This window comes from Diabrotica virgifera, chromosome 9 (assembly GCF_917563875.1).
Source record: "Diabrotica virgifera virgifera chromosome 9, PGI_DIABVI_V3a".
NCBI lineage: Eukaryota > Metazoa > Arthropoda > Insecta > Coleoptera > Chrysomelidae > Diabrotica > Diabrotica virgifera.
In genome coordinates, this window is record NC_065451.1 from 50887515 (window position 1) to 50906657 (window position 19143).

At 31.9% G+C, this 19143-nt stretch overlaps 1 protein-coding gene across 7 annotated transcripts in view; it reads left to right on the top strand.

Annotated features, from left to right (window-relative positions):
- Positions 1-19143, top strand: part of LOC114332463 (AT-rich interactive domain-containing protein 2) — a 330994-nt gene that overhangs the window by 94635 nt on the left and 217216 nt on the right. For all 7 annotated transcript variants that reach the window (XM_050662174.1, XM_050662175.1, XM_050662177.1 and 4 more), the window contains exon 3: positions 3856-3953. In XM_050662174.1, the coding sequence (XP_050518131.1) occupies positions 3856-3953 (98 nt within the window). The remainder of the gene's footprint in view (positions 1-3855; positions 3954-19143) is intronic.

Sequence of the window (19143 nt, forward strand, 5' to 3'; positions counted from 1 at the left end):
TAATTTTTCATGAGCTTCAACTGTGCTTTTACTGTGTCGATAGACTTCATGAATAAGTACACCATTTTTTTTGTATTTTATAAGCTAAATTTTTGCTACAAATATTTTTTCGATATCTAATATTTAATTTGATAAAATACTTACTTTAGAGTTATTTTCGAAAAACCCGTCTGAAAACCTGTTTTTTTTTTGTTGAAAAATAAACATTTTCACTTGTAAATTACTTGAAAAGTATTAACATAGATAAAGAAACTCTATAGAAAAATAAGTTGCTATAATTAGTCAATTTATACATTTCCTGACTTATTTTAAACGTATGTTTTTCACCCCAAGAAGGGATGTCACCCCACGAAGTAAAAAGCAACCAACGGCATAAGTCCAGCTTTGAAGTGGAGGGTAAAAAGAACCTAAATCCAAATTTTCATGCAATTCGGAGTTGCCCCTGAAAATTACACGGTATCGCCGTATTTAAATTTAAATCCAGATTGTCAAGCAAATACGTCCGTCCTGACGCTGATAATTTCACTCCAAAACTGTAATTTACTGATAGTCTGGGCTGATTATTATCGGAGAATAGGCCATTTTTGGGAAAAGTTATTTACCAGCACTTTTCTGGAATCGAATTATAAGATCCTGTGTATTAATAATATAGGTATGCAAAGTCCTCAGATAGTGTGCTACTTTTTTTATAAACAAAATGGCGCCCGAAAATCGTGTTTTTTTCAATTATTCCTCTATAACTCCGAAGATTTTAACTTTACAACAAAAACACTCAAATAAAAATTTACCGTGATTAAATTCTGCATAGATACGCGTTTTTCCCGATCTGCTCCGACGAAAATTTTCCTCGGAAAATGCGGGTTTCCCCAACAAAATCTTTAATTTTCAAATAAAGTTTTAGATAAGTAATTATTTACCAATAATTAAATAATTTGGTGACTTAAAAGCATTCTTGGTTTAGATTATAGTTCCAGAAGCTGGTGAAAATTAAACGAATATTTTAGCATCAATTCAATTGTTAATTAATAATTTACGGTCGCAATAATAACCAAAATAATTAAGATACACTGATCAAACTGTGAAATCTTATAAAGATGAGATGCCTATTTAACATTTTGTCGACAAAATATAAATTTTTTATTTTTTTGCATAATCTTTAAATGTTAAAAAAAATAGATATAAACAAATTAACGTTTCTCAGAAAGTTTTTATATTATAATTTTAAAAAATAGCTAAAATGCGCATTTCAGATATCTTGAAAATGAATGCTTTAAAACTTTTTTGTAACCATTTGCAAAAAAGTTATGAAACAGCAAAGTTAACATACGATTACTAAGGTGTTTATAATTCTTTTTAATTCTTTCAAAGCGTATAAGTGAGTTTAAAGTACAAGCTAATTATTTATAAAAAAATATCGATTATCAGTTTAACGGTTACATTGTAATTAAAGATTATAAATATATTTTTTTGTAATTTACACGCGCGAAAGTAGAATAATACAGTACCGTAGCTACCCGCCCACATACACAACTCGCGCGAGTTTAAGCGTGTCAGTCGCTTCGAGTGAACATTTTATCTCCGGCTCTGTATCAAGCCTACTTTCGCGCTAAAAATTACAAAAAAAAGTATTTTTAATCTTGGATTAAAATATAACCATTGCACTAATTTTTGACATTCTTTGTGAGTAATTAGATTGTACCATAGACTCACTTTTAAGCTTTGAAACAATTAAAACAAATTATAAACAATGGAGAAATCGTATATTTATTTTGCTGTTTCATAACTTTTTTGCAAATGGTTGAAAAAATTTTTTAAAACATTCATTTTCAAGACCTATGAAATACGCATTTTAAGTATTTTTTAAAATTAGAATATAATAAACAATTTCTAAGAAATGTTAATTTATTTATAACATTTTTTTTAAACATTTAAAGATTATGCAAAAAAATGAAAAATTTATATTTTGTCGACAAAATATTAAATAGGCATCACACCTTTATAATCTTTCTAAGTTTGATCAATGTCTCATGATTATTTTGGTTGTTATTGCGATTGTAAATTGTTAATTAACAATTGAATTGTTGCTAAAATATTCGTTTCGTTTTCACGGGCTTCTGAATTTATAATCTATACCAAGAAAGCTTTTATATCACCAAGCTATATAATTATTAATAAATAATTACTGGCCCAAAAAATTTATTTGAAAATTCGAGATTTTGTTGGGAAAACCCACATTTTCCGAGGAAAATTTTCGTCGGAGCAAATCGGGAAAAACATGCCTCTATGTAGAATTAAATTGGGGTGAATTTTTATTTGAGTGTTTTTGGTGTAAAGTTAAAATCTTCGGAGTTATAGAGCAATAATTGAAAAAAATACGATTTGTCGGCGCCATTTTGTTTATAAAAAAAGTAGCACACTATCTGTGGACTTTGCTTACCTACATTAATAATATATAGGATCTTATAATTCTATTAAAGCAATAAAATTGCTAGTAAATAACCTTTCTTTGTACTTTACTAATTAGACCAGCGTATTATAACTATTTTTTTTTTCAAAATTTAAAGATTATGCAAAAAAAAGAAGAATTTATATTTTGTCGATAAAATATTAAATAAGCATCTCATCTTTATAATCTTTATAAGTTTGATCAATGTATCATGATTATTTTGGTTATTATTGCGATCGTAAATTGTTAATTAACAATTGCATTGTTGCTAAAATATTCGTTTAATTTTCACCGGCTTCTGGAATTACAATCTATACCAAGAAAGCTTTAATGTCACTAAGTTATTTAATTATTGATTAATAATTACTTACCTAAAACTTTATTTGGAAATTAGTTTTTGTTAGGAAAACCCGCATTTTCCTAGGAAAATTATCATCGGAGCAAATAGTGAAAAACATATCTCTATGCAGAATTTAATTGTGGTGAATTTTTATTTGGGTGTTTTTGTTGTAAAGTTAAAATCTTTGGAGTTATAGAGCAATAATTGAAAAAAATACGATTTGACGGCGCCATTTTGTTTATAAAAAAAGTAGCACACTATCTGCGGACTTTGCATACCTATATTATTAATATATAGGATCTTATAATTCGATTCCAGCAATAAAATTGCTGGTAAATAACTTTTCCATGAATTTTGCTAATTAGCCCAGAGTATGAGTTATTGGTGTATTCATGCATTGTTTATGACGACTTACATTTTTCTTGCTTATTGGTATAATCGTTTCGCTAAACTCAACAACTGGCTAGTGATTTTAGTAGGTATTTTTTTTTTGTTTTTTGCCAATTTTGCCAAAATTACTAACTATTTAGTAATTATTAACTATTTAGTAATTATTTTTTTTTTGCCAATTTTACCAAATTGGCAAAATTATTTACTAAAATCACTAGCCAGTTGTGTCTGAGTTTAGCGAACCGACTATATAGAATAAAATAGAACAAACATTACTAAATTATTAAATTAGTACATAGTATTATCCTATGAGATGAACAACTTTCTTCGTGCAGTATTATATATGTATCAGCGAATAAGTATACAATTTAAACGTCTACTCGTGATCATGTGATCATATTTTTTCACCAGTCCACTTAAAAATAATTACGGGTAGAGGGCTGTTATGCAAATGAATTATTTTATCAATTGAAGGTGCACCGTGACTAATCTACGATAAAATCTAGAGCAGCGGTTCTCAATCTGTGAACTGTAGGTGGTACATGACTCAAGAAGGTTGAGAACCGCTGATATAGAATTTCTGACGATGATTCAATGTAGTTGACTTAGCTTATGATTTAATTAGTGTTTTACACTTCTTAATGTGTATAGAATTTACTGTTTTTTTTTTCTTTTTCAGATTAACTCGAAAAATACGTGGTCTGAACTGTTGCCGGTATTTAAACTATCTGCGTCTTGTGTCAATGGAAGCATTGCTCTAAAACAAATCTACTTAAGGTGAGTACGAATTTTCGTCAATATTATCGTCATCATCACCATTGTAACCCTTGCATTTTTCTAGTCAGTTGGTCATCCACCTACTGAAAATGTGATTTTTATCCCAGGAAACGAAGCATTTAAAAACCGAAAAATTACTAGCCGCTATTTTTCAACTGGAATATCTAGGGGAAGGTAATAGAAAAGGCGTATCTCGTGGGTTTCGAAATTTTTACTGCTCTATGGTTTTTTGTTAACATTTTAGCAAAAATGACACCTTTTACGAAAGCAAAAAAGCGATAGGTACTTCGAAGGGTTTTTTGGTCTCATTATCTTTGTAAGGTCTAAAATTTTCATGTTTTTAAAAAAGTGTACTAAGTGTTAATTGTTTACTTACACATTTTTTGCCTTATAAACAATTTAATTATCTGCACCGGTTTTACCTTCACAAAAAAACAAAATGCTCACCATCTGAAAATTTATGAAAAAGAAGTTATAAATAATATAATATAAAGAAATTTTAATTGATTAATAAAAATACTATTAGTTGATTACTATAATTACACCTAAATTTATCAATTTATAATTGAGGAGCAACTGAGCAAAACGCATTAAATCCAAAATATATAATCTTGCGTTATCGACAAAAATCTAATTGAATTAAACCTAGTTAAAAGTAAATATTTTATTGACTATAGAAATTCTTACTATCAAAATATTGTTAATAATAAATTTCTATAGTCAATAAAATATTTACTTTTAACTAAGTTTAATTCAATTAGATTTTTGTCGATAACTCAAGATTACATATTACAGTAATTGTTACGTAGGTTGAAATAATTTATAGACTTTGTTTGGAAGAAACTGAAGTATCTATCATCTAGCTCCTAGCTCAGCATAAAAATGAAGATTAAAACCTGCCTTTGTATAATAGAAAAAGATTTTTTTATAGTTGAGGAGCAACTGAGCAAAACGCATTAAATCCAAAATATATAATGTTGAGTTAATGTTGAGTTATCGACAAAAATCTAATTGAATTAAACCTAGTTAAAAGTAAATATTTTATTGACTATAGAAATTCTTACTATCAAAATATTGTTAATAATAAATTTCTATAGTCAATAAAAATTTACTTTCAACTAGGTTTAATTCAATTAGATTTTTGTCGATAACTCAAGATTATATATTTTGGATTTAATGCGTTTTGCTCAGTTGCTCCTCAACTATAAAAAAAAATCTTTTTCTATTATACAAAGGCAGGTTTTAATCTTCATTTTTATGCTGGGCTAGGAGCTAGATGATAGATACTTCAGTTTCTTCCAAACAAAGTTTATAAATTATTTCAACCTACGTAACAATTACTGTATACTACAATCGCAATAAAGATGCAGTAGAAATAAACAAACCAAGACACGTTGAATGTTACGAGGAGCACTCCCGAATCATGATTTACAATGTATATTTATTATATTGTAAATCCCAAATGATAATTTACAAAGTTTATACATTGTAATTCATGATTTGAGAGTGCTCCTCGTAACATTCAATGTGTCTTGGTTTGTTATTTCTAGTACATCTTTGCTTGTAATACGAAAAAGACAACCATAAAAATTGCTACATGGAATGTAAGGAGCTTATTCTCTTCGGGAAAATTAGATAACGCCCCGTGTTGGAAATGGATCGTTTGGGTATAGACATATTAGGCATGAGCTTATTATGCCGGAAGTGACACCACAACCCATCGATAGGGAGTTGGAATCATCATCTCAAAAAAAAATGGAAAGATGCTGTAGTAAATTTTACTCCATTCTCAGAGCGCGTGATGTTAATACAATAATTGAAAGATCAGAAGAACATAATCTAGTCATGTTGTGGCTGGCTGATTGACATAGAGTTCAGAGTCCATGCCATTAAAAAAAATTCTAGTGTACGAGAGTCCATGCCATTAGAAAAATACAAGTGTACGCTGTACGCTTCTACAGCAAACAAAGGCGAAGAGGAAATATAACAATTCTATAATAACTTAGAAGAGGTGATGAGAACAACAAAGAGACAACACATTAACATGATAATGGGCGATTTGGACGCCAAGGTAGGTCAGGGTAAAGTTGGAGAAAATGCCGGTGAATATGGCCTAGGTAATAGAAATGAAAGGGGTGATCGTTTAGTTCAGTTTTGTCAAAGCGAAGATTTAATAATAACTAATACCTTCTTTAAATTGCCCCCAAGGCGACTGTATCGTGGACGTCACCTCAACACAAAAGAAAAAGTAGTCAGAAACCAAATAGATTACCTAATGGTGACAAAAAGATACATTAATGCCGTGAAATCTACTAAAACTTACCCTGGAACTGATATCGGTTCGGATCGTAATCCAGTAGTATCTGTGTTAGAAGCTAGACCAAAATTGATGAGAAAAACCATCATCCCAGCGTTAGACTTAAGCCAGCTTAAAAGTGAACACCTACGACAAGCAGTGCGAGAAGAAATAAACACCAGCCTCAGTGTAGCAGAAAGCCAAATCCGCAGAACAGACAGCGTAGATGAAAAACTTAAGTATATAAACACTATAATAAGAACTACGGGAAAGAAACACCTAACCAAATCTTCAAAGAAACATAAGGTGTGGATGACACCAGACATATTAGAACTAATATATGAAAGACGTAAAATGAAGAATAATGCAGAAACATACAGAGAGGTTGATAAGAACATAAGCAATGAATAAAGAAGGCCAAAGAATCATGGTTTAAGAGGAAACAGTAGCGATCAACAGGTAGCGAAAACGCGTTCCAAGATTGCGGCTGTAATTTTGAATATTTTTTCTAGATATTTGGCACACGTATTCGTAATATAATAAAGAATGGCGGTACAGAGCCCAATTTGAAAAATATATTAATATGTGGAAGTTACTCTGTAATTAAATACAATATTAAAAAAAAGGAGCCTGTACCGCCATTAAGAAGAACAAAAAAAATACACTTTCTTCAAATAAACTTTTTTATCCGATGCCTAGATTTTGTGTCATTTTGGAACTACTAATTAAATAAAAAATTTTAGTAGTTCTAAAATGACACAAAATCTAGGCATCGGATAAAAAACTTTATTTGAAGAAAGTGTATTTTTTCGTTCTTCTTAATGGCGGTACAGGCTCCTTTTTTTTAATATTGTATTTAATTACAGAGTAACTTCCACATATTAATATATTTTTCAAATTGGGCTCTGTACCGCCATTCTTTATTATATTACGAATACGTGTGCCAACTATCTAGAAAAAATATTCAAAATTACAGCCGCAATCTTGGAACGCGTTTTTGCTACCTGTTGATCGCTACTGTTTCCTCTTAAAGAACAATATGTAGAAATGGAAGACTATGAAAGAAAGTATGACACATTCAATATACATAAAAAAGTAAAATAAATTACATGAACCCAAAGAAGACATCAAATAAGTTTGCTTAAGAAAGACGGAAATATCATTATAGATTTAACAGAAAATTAAAGAGTGAATATATAAGAGAATTGTTTGAGGACAACAGAAATAACATTGTCCAGGTAAATGGTGAAATGGGACTTGAAATCCTAAAATGTGAAGTAGAAATGGCACTTAAAAATTCCAAAACTGGAAACGCAAATGGACCTCATGAGGTTCCTACTGAATTACTAAAGCTCTTGAATGATGAATCAATAGGTATAATATTGCACTTATTTAACACAGTATACAATACTGGTATTGTACCTCAAGAGTGGCTGTTGTCTACATTCGTTACACTGCCAAATAAATCAAATGCAAAAGAATGTTCAGAATATCGAACAATATCTTTAATGAGCCATCTACTAAAGATATTTCTAAAAATCATCCACAGCCGAGTTTATCAAAAGTTGGAGTCAGATATTAGTAATACACAGATGGGGTTCACAAAACGACTAGGTACTCGAGAAGATCTCTTCGGTTTATCAAGAAGTTACTTTAAGAAGAACGTTAATCAAGAAGTACATGCATGTTTTATCGATTTTGAAAAAGCGTTTGACAGAGTACGCCACGATAAGCTAAGAGACATTCTTGAAAGAAAGGACATAGATAATAAAGATCTGCGAATAATTCTCAGTTTATATTGGAATCAGAAAGCTAACATCAAAATAGAAAATGAGACATCACAAGCAATAGAAATACGTAGAGGAGTACGACAGGGATGCATATTGTCACCACTGCTATTTAATGTATATAGTGAAAGCCTCTGCCAGCAAGCAAACGAAGGAATCGTAATCAATGGAGAGGTTGTAAATAATATTCGATACGCGGACGACACTGTACTAGTTGCAAGAACAGTAGAAGAATTACAACGATTACTTACAAACATAAATATTACTTGCAACAATTATGGCATAAACATCAATATAAAAAAAACCAAGTATATGGTTTTCAGTAAAAACATGACACAACCAGCACATATTAGTATAAAGGGCATTCAAATTTAAAAAAGTATTAAGTTATAAATACTTGGGAACTTTAATAAACGAAACTGGAGACCAAAACAATGAAATAAAAAGACGCATCGAAATTACCAGGGCCACCTTCATAAAGATGAGAAAATTCTTCTGCAACAGAGATATAAGCATCCCTTTACGATTAAGAATGCTAAGAGGCTACGTATTTAACACGCTATTATACGGTGTAGGGGGCTGGACTCTCAAACAGAACAATATAAAAAATATTGAAAGTTTCGAGATGTGGTGCTACCGTCGAATGCTGAAGATAAGTTGGGTTGAAAGAGTCACAAACCTTGAAGTATTACGAAGGATAGGAAAAGACCCAGAAATTTTGTTAACGATAAAACGAAAAAAACTCGAATATCTGGGCCACCTGATGAGAGGACATAAATACGCATTACTTCAAAATATAATGCAAGGAAAAATAGAAGGAAAACGGAATCCAGGCCGTAGAAGAATGTCATGGTTGCGGAATTTGAGAGAGTGGTTTGGCTGCACCACTAATGAACTTTTTAGGTCAGCTGTAAATAGTGTTGCTAGGTCCGATTTGTTTTTAATCGGTACATAAGCAAAAACAAATCGGGATTTAGGGTTGTAGATCGGGACAACCCTAACTGGGGTTTTAGGTTCTACTTACTGTCTACTTCAAAGATGAACTTATACCGTTGGTTGCTTTTACTTGGGGGTGACAGTTACAGTTACCCCTTTTCGGGGGTGAAAAAAAGGGCGTTTAAGGTAAGTTCCAAGATGGATCAACTGACTAACTCTAAAAAACTTTTGTTCTATATAATTTTTAAACTAAGTCAATACTTTTCGAATAATTTTATCGAAAAATATTCTTAGCAAAAATGTAGCTTTTAAAAAAGCAAAAAAATTGTATGTTCAGAAAGTCTATAAAACCAGTAAAAGCAAAGTTGTAGCTCATCAAAAATACGTTCTTATTCGTCAAATTCCAAATCGAATTTTTCAACTTGAAATAACCAAAAAATTAAGCAATTTTCGGGCAAAACATATTAAAAGTTTTTAAAGTGTTTAAAAAAAATCTTTAATTTTGTTTTATATAAAAGTCTCTAACATTAAAACTAAGCGAGTTACGCTCAAAATAAAGTTGGCTACTTTTTTTAGTAAAAAAAAATGGTGAAAATCTCCCCCTATTTAGCACCGTAAATAAAATTAATCGTTACCGCTTTACCATTTACTTTATATGTTTATAATTTATACGATCTGTAAGGTTTGCCTCTTGGGAGTGCTTAGTTTTGAAAGAAATTGGTTTTATAGTAAAAAAAGAAATTCTAAAATATTTGAAATGCCCTTTTTTCAAAAATTACTTAAAAAGTATTAGGGATACTAAAAATCTCAAGGAGTAAAAAGTAGGTAGGTTTTCAAAAATTGGTTCAAATATGGCTGTTCATATTTTGCATACACTCGTGATTAGTGACTCGTTCAGGCCCTTTTAATCGTGTCAAAAATACATAGGAAAAGTAAATTGTTTGTAAAGCGGTAACGATTAATTTCATTTGGGGTGCTAAGTAGAGGGAGATTTTCACAATTTTTTTACCAAAAAAAGAGTCAACTTGATTTTAAGCATAACTCACTTAGTTTTGATGCTAGAAACTTTTTTAAAACAATAAAATAAAGCTTGATTAAAAAAGTTTTAATTGGTTTTTCCCAGAAAGTGCTTAATTTCTTGGTTATTTCACGTTGAAATATTTGATTTGGAATTTGACGAATGGAACGTATTTTTCATTAGCTACAAATTTGCTTTTGCTGGGTCTATAGACTTTACGAATACACAGCTCTCTTTGTTTTTTTCTAAGCTACATTTTTGCTAAAAAATAGTTTTTTCGATAAAATACTTACTTTTTGAGTTATTTGTGAAAATCGACTGAAAACGTGATTTTTTTTTGTCGAAAAATAAACATTTTCAATCGTAAATAACTCGAAAAGTATTAACTAAGTTAAAATTCTATAGAACTAAAATTGCTTAGAATTTAGTCAATTTATGCATCTCCGGACTTATTTTAAACGCGCGGTTTTTCACCCCCCAGCTAGGGGTGACTGTCACCCCCCGAGTAAAAGCAACCAACGGCACAAGCCGTCCAAATTTTCATACAATTCGGAGTTGATCCTGAAAATTACACGGTATCGCCGTATTTCCCGTTCATTTACTGGACTACAAGGTGTTTCTATAATCTGTATTTAATCCTACATAATAATAATAATAATCAGACGAAATTACAAAAAATATCGTAGATTAAGTAAAATATTTATTTTTTATCAAAATTATATTTTTCCACACTGCAAGTCCTCCTGAAATTGGTTTTCGTGGGTGAAAATCGGGACATTTAGTGTCCCGATCAGGTACAAATCGGTACGCGTCCCCAGACCCCTGAAAATCGGGACGTCCCGCGCAAATCGGGACACCTGGTAACGCTAGCTGTAAACAAGGTCAGTATAGCCTTGATTATTTCCAATCTCCGATAGGAGTGGCACAAGAAGTGCATCTTTATTGTGATTTTAGTAGATATGTATGTAGTGTGACGCAACTCCAATTCAGTCGAATCCGGGACAAGGCTGAAAATAATACCTGAAATCCGGGACTTTTCAATAAAAATCGGGCCATTGTTTTTTTCAGAAGACGATAATTATAATACTTCTTCTTCTCGTTGTCCTTATGCCCAATAAGGACATTGCTAGATGCAGAATGTCAGACTTTGCTATCACCTATCTATCTGTTACACATTTCTTCCACGCCTTCCGGTCTCCTGCCATTTCCTTCATCTGTTGCACTGTTTTCCCTCTCTTGGTCCCGATTTCCTGGATTTGTTCCATCCACCCCTTTCTAGGTCTGCCCCTTCATTTATTCCCCTGTCTTTTCGTATCTGTCACCTTCTTTACTAGTCTGTTCTCGTTCATTCTAGTTATATCTCCAAATCAATTCGGTTTTCTTTTTTCAATTTTTTTATCTATTGTTTCCTGTCTTAGCACATTTTTGATGTTTTCGTTCCTTTCCCTGTCCAGCTTCATCTTTCCAGCTATTTTGCTCAGTTGCTTTATTTCTGCTGCATTTATGGCACTTTCATGTCTTTTATTTGTAGGTAACTCATGTCTCGCTTGCATATAGAAGAGTTGGTACTGTGATTATATACCTACATGTATTTTAGTTTCCTGGCTGATTTCCCTTTTTTCCAGTATCATATTATTAATCGCATAATATATTCTTGAAGCTTTCTTTGTCCCATTTGCAATTTCTAAGTCTAGCGTTCCGTACAGAAACGAAAGAAAGTCCACCGTTATAGCGTTGATTGATAAATACGGAAAGATACGAAACCCTATGCATTATTTTGTTGTCTTTAAAACCTGCCCGTATAGTGGCGCGCCTAGCTTAAATTTGTTGGAACTAGCCTTAGAGGGAACGAGGGAAGTGTAAAATTCTCTCTCTACTCAAGGAACTAGCCAAGAACACGCGGTTATTTCACGTGGCCCGTATTCAAAATTTTAACGCAGCAGTCACTATTATATTAATCTGTATTATTTTTTTTTTTGTTTTTGTTTCTGCAAAAATGTTGAAAATATAAATTGACTATGGAGTTTTTTTCACTACTCTTGACCTCACAAGTAAATACTTTTCGAGTTATTTGCGAGTGAATATATTCATTTCTCAAAAAATAGTACGTTTTTAGACGGATTTTCGCAAATAACTAAAAAAGGAAGTATTTCACCAAAAAACATTCATAGCAAAAATACAGCTTATCAAAAAGTGAAAAAAATGTTTTATATAAATATGACATATTATGAAGTCGTAGACCCAGTAAAAGCAGAGTTATAGCTAATGAAAAGTAGGTTCTTATTATTTGTCAAATTCAAAATTGAATATTTCTACATGAAATAACCAAAAAATTAAGAACTTTACGGGGAAAACTCATCATAACTTTTTTAAAAAGTTTAAAATAAGCTTTATTTTTTTGAGTTTCTAGTATCAGAAGTAAACAAGTTGCGCACAAAATAAAGTTGATCCTTTTTTTTTGTAAAAAATATCTAAAAATCACCTCCTAATTAGCATCTCAAATGAAATTAATCAGTAGCGCTTCATAAGTTACTTTACGTATGTATGCTTATTATAGAGGATCTGTAAGTTTCATCGGTTCATAGTGCTTATTTTTGAAAGGCTGTAGTTAAAAGGGTTTCAATGAGTCACTAATCACGAGTATATGCAAATTCGGAACAGCCATATCTTAACCAATTTTTGTATTACAGAAAAACAAAATATTCAGAAAACCAAAACCTTTAAACTTTGGGATATTTCGTATCACAAGTTATTTAAAAAAAAGGCATTTTTTTCAAAATAAAAAAAATACTGTAAAACTAAATTTACGATGAAATTTACAGATCATGTGTATTATAAACAATACATAAGTAAAGTCACTTGTGAAGCGGTAACAATAATTTGATTTTATTCGTCTTGAGGGGCCAAACGAAAAACACAAACTACTTTTTTTCTTTTTAAATCGTGTGCTGTTGTGATTTATAGCAAATTTATAGCATTTCTTTCGAAATAAAAATTTTATGCAAGTTCCCTTTTAGAGGGTGATTTTCACGTTTTTTTAAAACTATTTTTACAAAAAGGTGTATTTTTTGTTAAAAAACGAACATATTCACTCTCAAATAACTCGAAAAGTATTAGCTTAGTCAAAAAACTGAATGGAATAAAACTTGCTACAATTAATCAGTTTATCCACTTGATAGATACTAGATAGTATTAGACTTATTGATATTATAGCTACCTAGCCTTATACAAAGTGGATTTAGAAAGTCCACATCTACATTAGACAACCTAGTGGATATTGAATCTGTAATTCATGGGTAATTTGGATGTGATAAAGTATGTTTGGCTTATGGCTATCTTTTATTATATTGTATAACGCGTGCCATTTGGGGATTAGATATAAGAATTCTATTAAGTTGGTCAATTCCAGGAAACATAAAATTTATTAGTAATTTCCTATATAGACGAAACTTATTCGAATAGATAACGTCCTTTTAGACTCAAAAATCCAATTAAACGACATTCCTCAATGGTCTACTCGTTGCACTTTTCCTTATTGCAATCAATGACATCGCTAAATCACTTAACCCACTAGTCATTTAGAAATTAGAGAATTGGTCAAACACTATACTGGCCTAGAATTTTCTCCCACTAAAACGAAAACAATAATCTTCAGTAAAACTCCAAAGAAGCACATTATACTACCAAAAATCTACCTAAAGAATTTCTTCTTCTACTTTTTCTTTTATATAGGCAGTACTGCCTGTTTTTCTTCAACGGTGCCTTTCATTCTGTCCCTAAATTGTCATTCCATCTTTTCCTTGGGCATTCTATACTTCTTCGGCCTAACGGTGACTTGTCCCTGGCTATTCTTATTATCCTTGATTCAGACATCCTGCTTATGTGTTGATTCCACTCTTCTTTTCTATTCTTTACCCAGGTATTTATATTGTCTACCCCACATATGCATCTGATTTCCTCACTTCTTACCCTGTCCCGTAGTCCTTTTCCAGCAATCCTTCTTAAAATCTTCATTTTGTTGGTATCCAGACATCTTTGTATTTTGCTTGCATCTGGTCTTATTTCGGCAGTGTAAGTCATAACTGGTCTAATAACTTCAGTCAAATGACTTATATATTCGGTCCTTTGATTCCACTCTAAGGTATTTGTTTTTCCAAATTGTGTCGTTTAGGCATCCGGCCGTTCTACTGGCTTTAATTATTAGTCTTTAACCTCTTCTTCGATATTATTGTCGGCTGATAGATTAATTCCCAGGTATTTACTTTTATTGTCTAAGTCCAATTGGCATCTTAGTGGTTCTTTGGATATTACTAAGCTTTTTGTTTTTGGGCTAATATTTTCATATTCATTTCTTTTGCGCTAATGTTGAATTCGTGCAGTAATCTTTGTAGGTCGTCTTCGCACTCTGCTACTAACACGGTGTCATCAGCGTAACAGAGTATTTTTATCTCTTTATCGCCCATTTTTTACCCTCTTTTTTCTTCACTTGTTTTATCATTGCATCCAGCGTTATGTTTAACAGTAGAGGGCTTAGTGAATCTCCTTGCTTGATTCCTGTGTTTGCTTCTATATGGATTCTGTTATTATTCCATTGACTTCATTTCTATTTTATTTCGTACATAAAGGTTTTCTATCAGTTTTATAATATCCAGTGGTAAATTTTTGTCATATAGTAGGTGTATCACGTCTTTTAATTGTATTCTATCAAACGCTTTCTCTAGGTATATAAAACAGAAAAACCCTCGCTTGTTATACTCTAATGATTTCTCCGCTATTTGTTTTATCACAAAAACTGCATCGTTATGATCTTTCCCTTCTAAATCCTTGTTGTTCAACCGATATATTTATGCACGCCATTATTTTCTTCATCAGTATTTTTGTTGGGAGTTTCAGTATAGTGCTCCGTAAATTAATCCCTCTATAATTACTGGGGTCTGCCCTATTAGGTCTGGATCCCGCGTATGAAAAAAAAGTTGATTAATAGCAAGCTGAAAATTTGTTAATAGCTTAAGGGTGTTTAGTCGGATAAACTTTGATATATGGGAACACTGGAACAGGGGCAGTTTTAATTTTGGAACGGGTTAAAAATTTGGAACGGCCAGACCACGAAAACGGCACATTTATTTTGTCCGACAGAATAGACTTAAACTCTCCGAACAGAGATTAAACTCTCATGCAAAAATCAGACTCCCATTTATCACCAAATGGGCGTTTTAATGAGTGGAACATGTAGAATATGTCAAATGACAGGAATTATGACAGGTGATAAATAGCAGTCTGATTTTTGCATGAGAGTTTAATCTCTGTTCGGAGAGTTTAAGTCTATTCTATCGGACAAAATAAATGTGCCGTTTTCGTGGTCTGACCGTTCCAAATTTTTAATCTGTTCCACAATTAAAACTGCCCCTGTTCCAGTGTTCCCATATATCAAAGTTTATTCGACTAGACACCCTTAAGCTATTAACAAATTTTCAGCTTGCTATTAATCAACTTTTTTTTCATACGCGGGATCCAGACCTATATCACTTTTCTTAAATAACGCTATCATCTAAGTGGTACTCCATTCTTCTGGAATTCTTCCTGTATTTATTATTTTACTTATCAGGATATTCAGTTCTTTGTGAAGTCTCTCTCCTCCGTATTTTAAAAGTTCATTAGCTATTCCATCTTTCCCTGGTGCTTTTCGATTTTTCATCTGTTTTAAGGCGTTCGTTATCTTCCTCTTTAATTTCTGTTTGCTCATCCGATTCTAATCCTGGTTTTCCAGTTCTTCATGATTAGCTGTTTGATACAGGTTTTCTAGGTAAGTTGTCCATGTATTTGTATCAATATGTTTTACTTCTACTATCAATTCCTTCATCTCTGCTGTTTGACCTCTTATCATTTTCCACATTTCCTTTTGCATCCCGTATAAGTCGTGCTCCATCTCTTTTGAAAATGCTTACCAATGTTCTGTTTTCTTCCTTCTTACTATTGAGTTTAACTCATTTCAAACTCTTTTATATTCTTCACATATGTTTGTCTCGTTCTTTTGAATTTGTATTCTAGCTAGATTTTCTTTTTTTTTTTGGCATTTTATTTTTATTTCTTCACAGATCCATGGGGTGTTCTCCTTTTCTTTCGTATATGTTTACTTATCTTACGATCTCCAAATGCGTCCGTTGCTGACATTTTGATATTATCTCTAATCTTCCTCCAAATTTCTTCTATGTCTTCATCTGGTGTTATGTAGTTTTCGTTCAGTACTTTTTGCAGTCTTCTCTGGTATAAATCTCGTGTTGACAAGTCTTGTAGCTGTTTTACCTTTATTCTTGTCTCACATTCAATAGGGTCTTTTTTCCTGTTTTTTTGTAGATGTATTCTGATTTTTCCAAGTACTAGGTTGTGATCACTTCCGATATTAGCTGCACTTAAACATCTTATGTCTAGTACTTGAGAATGATGGATGTTTCTGTTTGTCAATATATAATCAATATCGGATCTGTGTGCTCTTGTATTTTTGAATGTATATTTTTCTTGATCTTTGTGTCTGAAGAACGTATTGTTTATTCGGAATTCGTTCTGAGAGCAAAAGTTAATAAGTAGTTCCTAAAGAGTTTACAATAAATTATTCATAATTGATTAACTTCTTGGGAATAAAACTGGATAATCGTCTATCTTGGTAAGACAATATACACTCACTCCGCTCAACTTAATGAAAAATATCTCTCATAAACAATGGGATGTCGACGTCCAAACTCTTATGACTGTTCACTGAAATTTGGGTTTCAACCTGAGATACAGTCGGAAAAATGAAAGAATACCCATGAACGAACATATAAAACACGCTGTATTTTCCTGCCATCATGTCGCAAAGAAAATTGCCCAGCGCAAGTACATGTAATAGCTATTTGTATAACAAGGGAGGAAAGTGCTACTTTTCCTCCCGAGAATGAAGTTTACTGCCCGACGCGTAGCGGAGGGCAGTAATCATTCAAGGGAGGAAAAGGCACTTTACTCCCATGTTATACATATGGTTTTTCCACCTTCCTCAAATAACAAGTCATTTTTTTATTTTTACTTAATTTATTTATGTAACTAACCAACAAAATTTATTAGAACTAAAACTAGCAAGTAGGTACAATATAACTGTCAACTGTCAAATATAAGTCAAATTATTAATGTAAACATTGTTAAATCAAAATAACAATTTACTGTTTTTTACCATTCTGCAAAATAATTCTGTTTTATAAATAAACGTTAAATGTATAGATACTTACGTAATAGAAAATAGATATTGTACAGGGCGTCAATAAGTTATATTTCATGAATGACGTCACTTTTACTTTTCCTCCCTAGGGAGGAAAAATATTTTCCTCCCTAGGGAGGAAAAGTACAACTTTGCTCCCTACAATCAGGTCCGGAAAAGTATACTTTCGGTAGAGGTAGGTGGAAATAATAATTATTACATGTACCTGTGCTGGCCAATTTTTTGTGTGACACGGTGACAGGAAAATACAGCGTGTTTTTTATGTTTGTTCATGGGTATTCTTTCATTTTTTCTACTGTACAATACGCTAAAGTGTTACGTTTGGCTTGTTCTCTTGTATGTAATGGAAAGCATGGGTAATAAAAGCCAGCTCCACTAACAAACTTGAAGTCTTTGAAATGAGGTGCCTGCACCGAATGCTTAAAATATCATGGACATATTTAGGGACATATTGCGAGGAGAACGATATACTTGTCGGCAACTGGAACTCGAAGGAAATATAGAGGGTAAGAGAGGTCTAGAAAAGATGTCATGGCTGGTTAATATTCGCCAAATGATATTAATGAAATTACTCTTAATAGAATAATGTAATCGTGACTATCTAATATTTCACCTGACAATACAATGCACGGTGGACGTCTACGCAGAAATACACGGCACCTTTAAGAAGTAAAGTTAATAATAAATAATTCAATAATTATACTTAGTCACTATTTTTCCCCTAACTCGGAAAATATCAACGGCACGAAAAAACTTGGAAGAAATTGTTGGAAATCGCGATTGCAACCATTCATGAGTCCTTACCATTTTTCTCTCGAAGAGTTTAAAGTGGCCGAGCGGGTTACTAAGTCAATTTCATTTAAGTAAATACGTTTGCAATATTTCCAAACAAAATATACAATTATCAGAAGAGACTGTAATTAACGAAAATAACTACCTATTTTTTTATCGAGATTATGAGGCAAATAAGAAATGTACAATATCTAAAATCACCGAGTGAGTATTTTTCTCGTTAAATAAATTTTTTATTAAATAAATTATATTATTATACATATATATTATATAAAATTATTAAATAAACTTTAGAATATTTTAATGATTTGTTTCAAGAATTCAAATTAGAAGACAAATTACAACTACAAAATTATTCTTGCTAATTTAAAAACGAGTTTAGAAAGTAATACATAGGTACACTCCAATAATTATTTTAAAGATTGCCATTGTTATCGTTGAATGAGAACTCAAATTTAAATGCATCAAAAGAATTAAATAATTTTTATTTTAATCCGATCGACCCGACCGACCCCAAATTCCGATAACCAAAGCTACCTGAATACGTCTCATCGTTGTCTCAGGTAAATTCAATCTCGCACCTAGAAAGCTGCTAACGCCATCTATTTCTAAAACCACTGGTGTCGTACATAAACGCTCATTTAGTTTCGTATCTTCCAGTATATTTATCAGTCAACGGTTATAGGTTTCGTAGAACTATAAGCCAAGCCGCACACCAAAGAAACATGAAACGAAAAACATGAAACATGAAACTAAAAACATGTTTCATGAAAAGAAAACACTGCTAAAAAAATCTCAAAGTCCGCCTACTAATGAAACGAGTGTGATTCATGCTCATGACACATTTTTATTTTCGGAGAGTCTCATAAATGGCCGGATCTATATTTGTTTAGCAGTGGTTTATTTCCATGAAACGTAATTTACGTTTCATGTTTCTTTGATGTGCGGTCGGGCTTATACCGCGATATAAAATGCACGCGTTTTGGATGTGGCGTTAGTATTACACTCTAGAAATTGTCGACTTTTTTTTGGTCCCACCAATTCAATTTGCTGTGAATTATTTGAAGAATAACGTATTCAAAATTTCAAAATAGAATTTTACCAAAACGTTG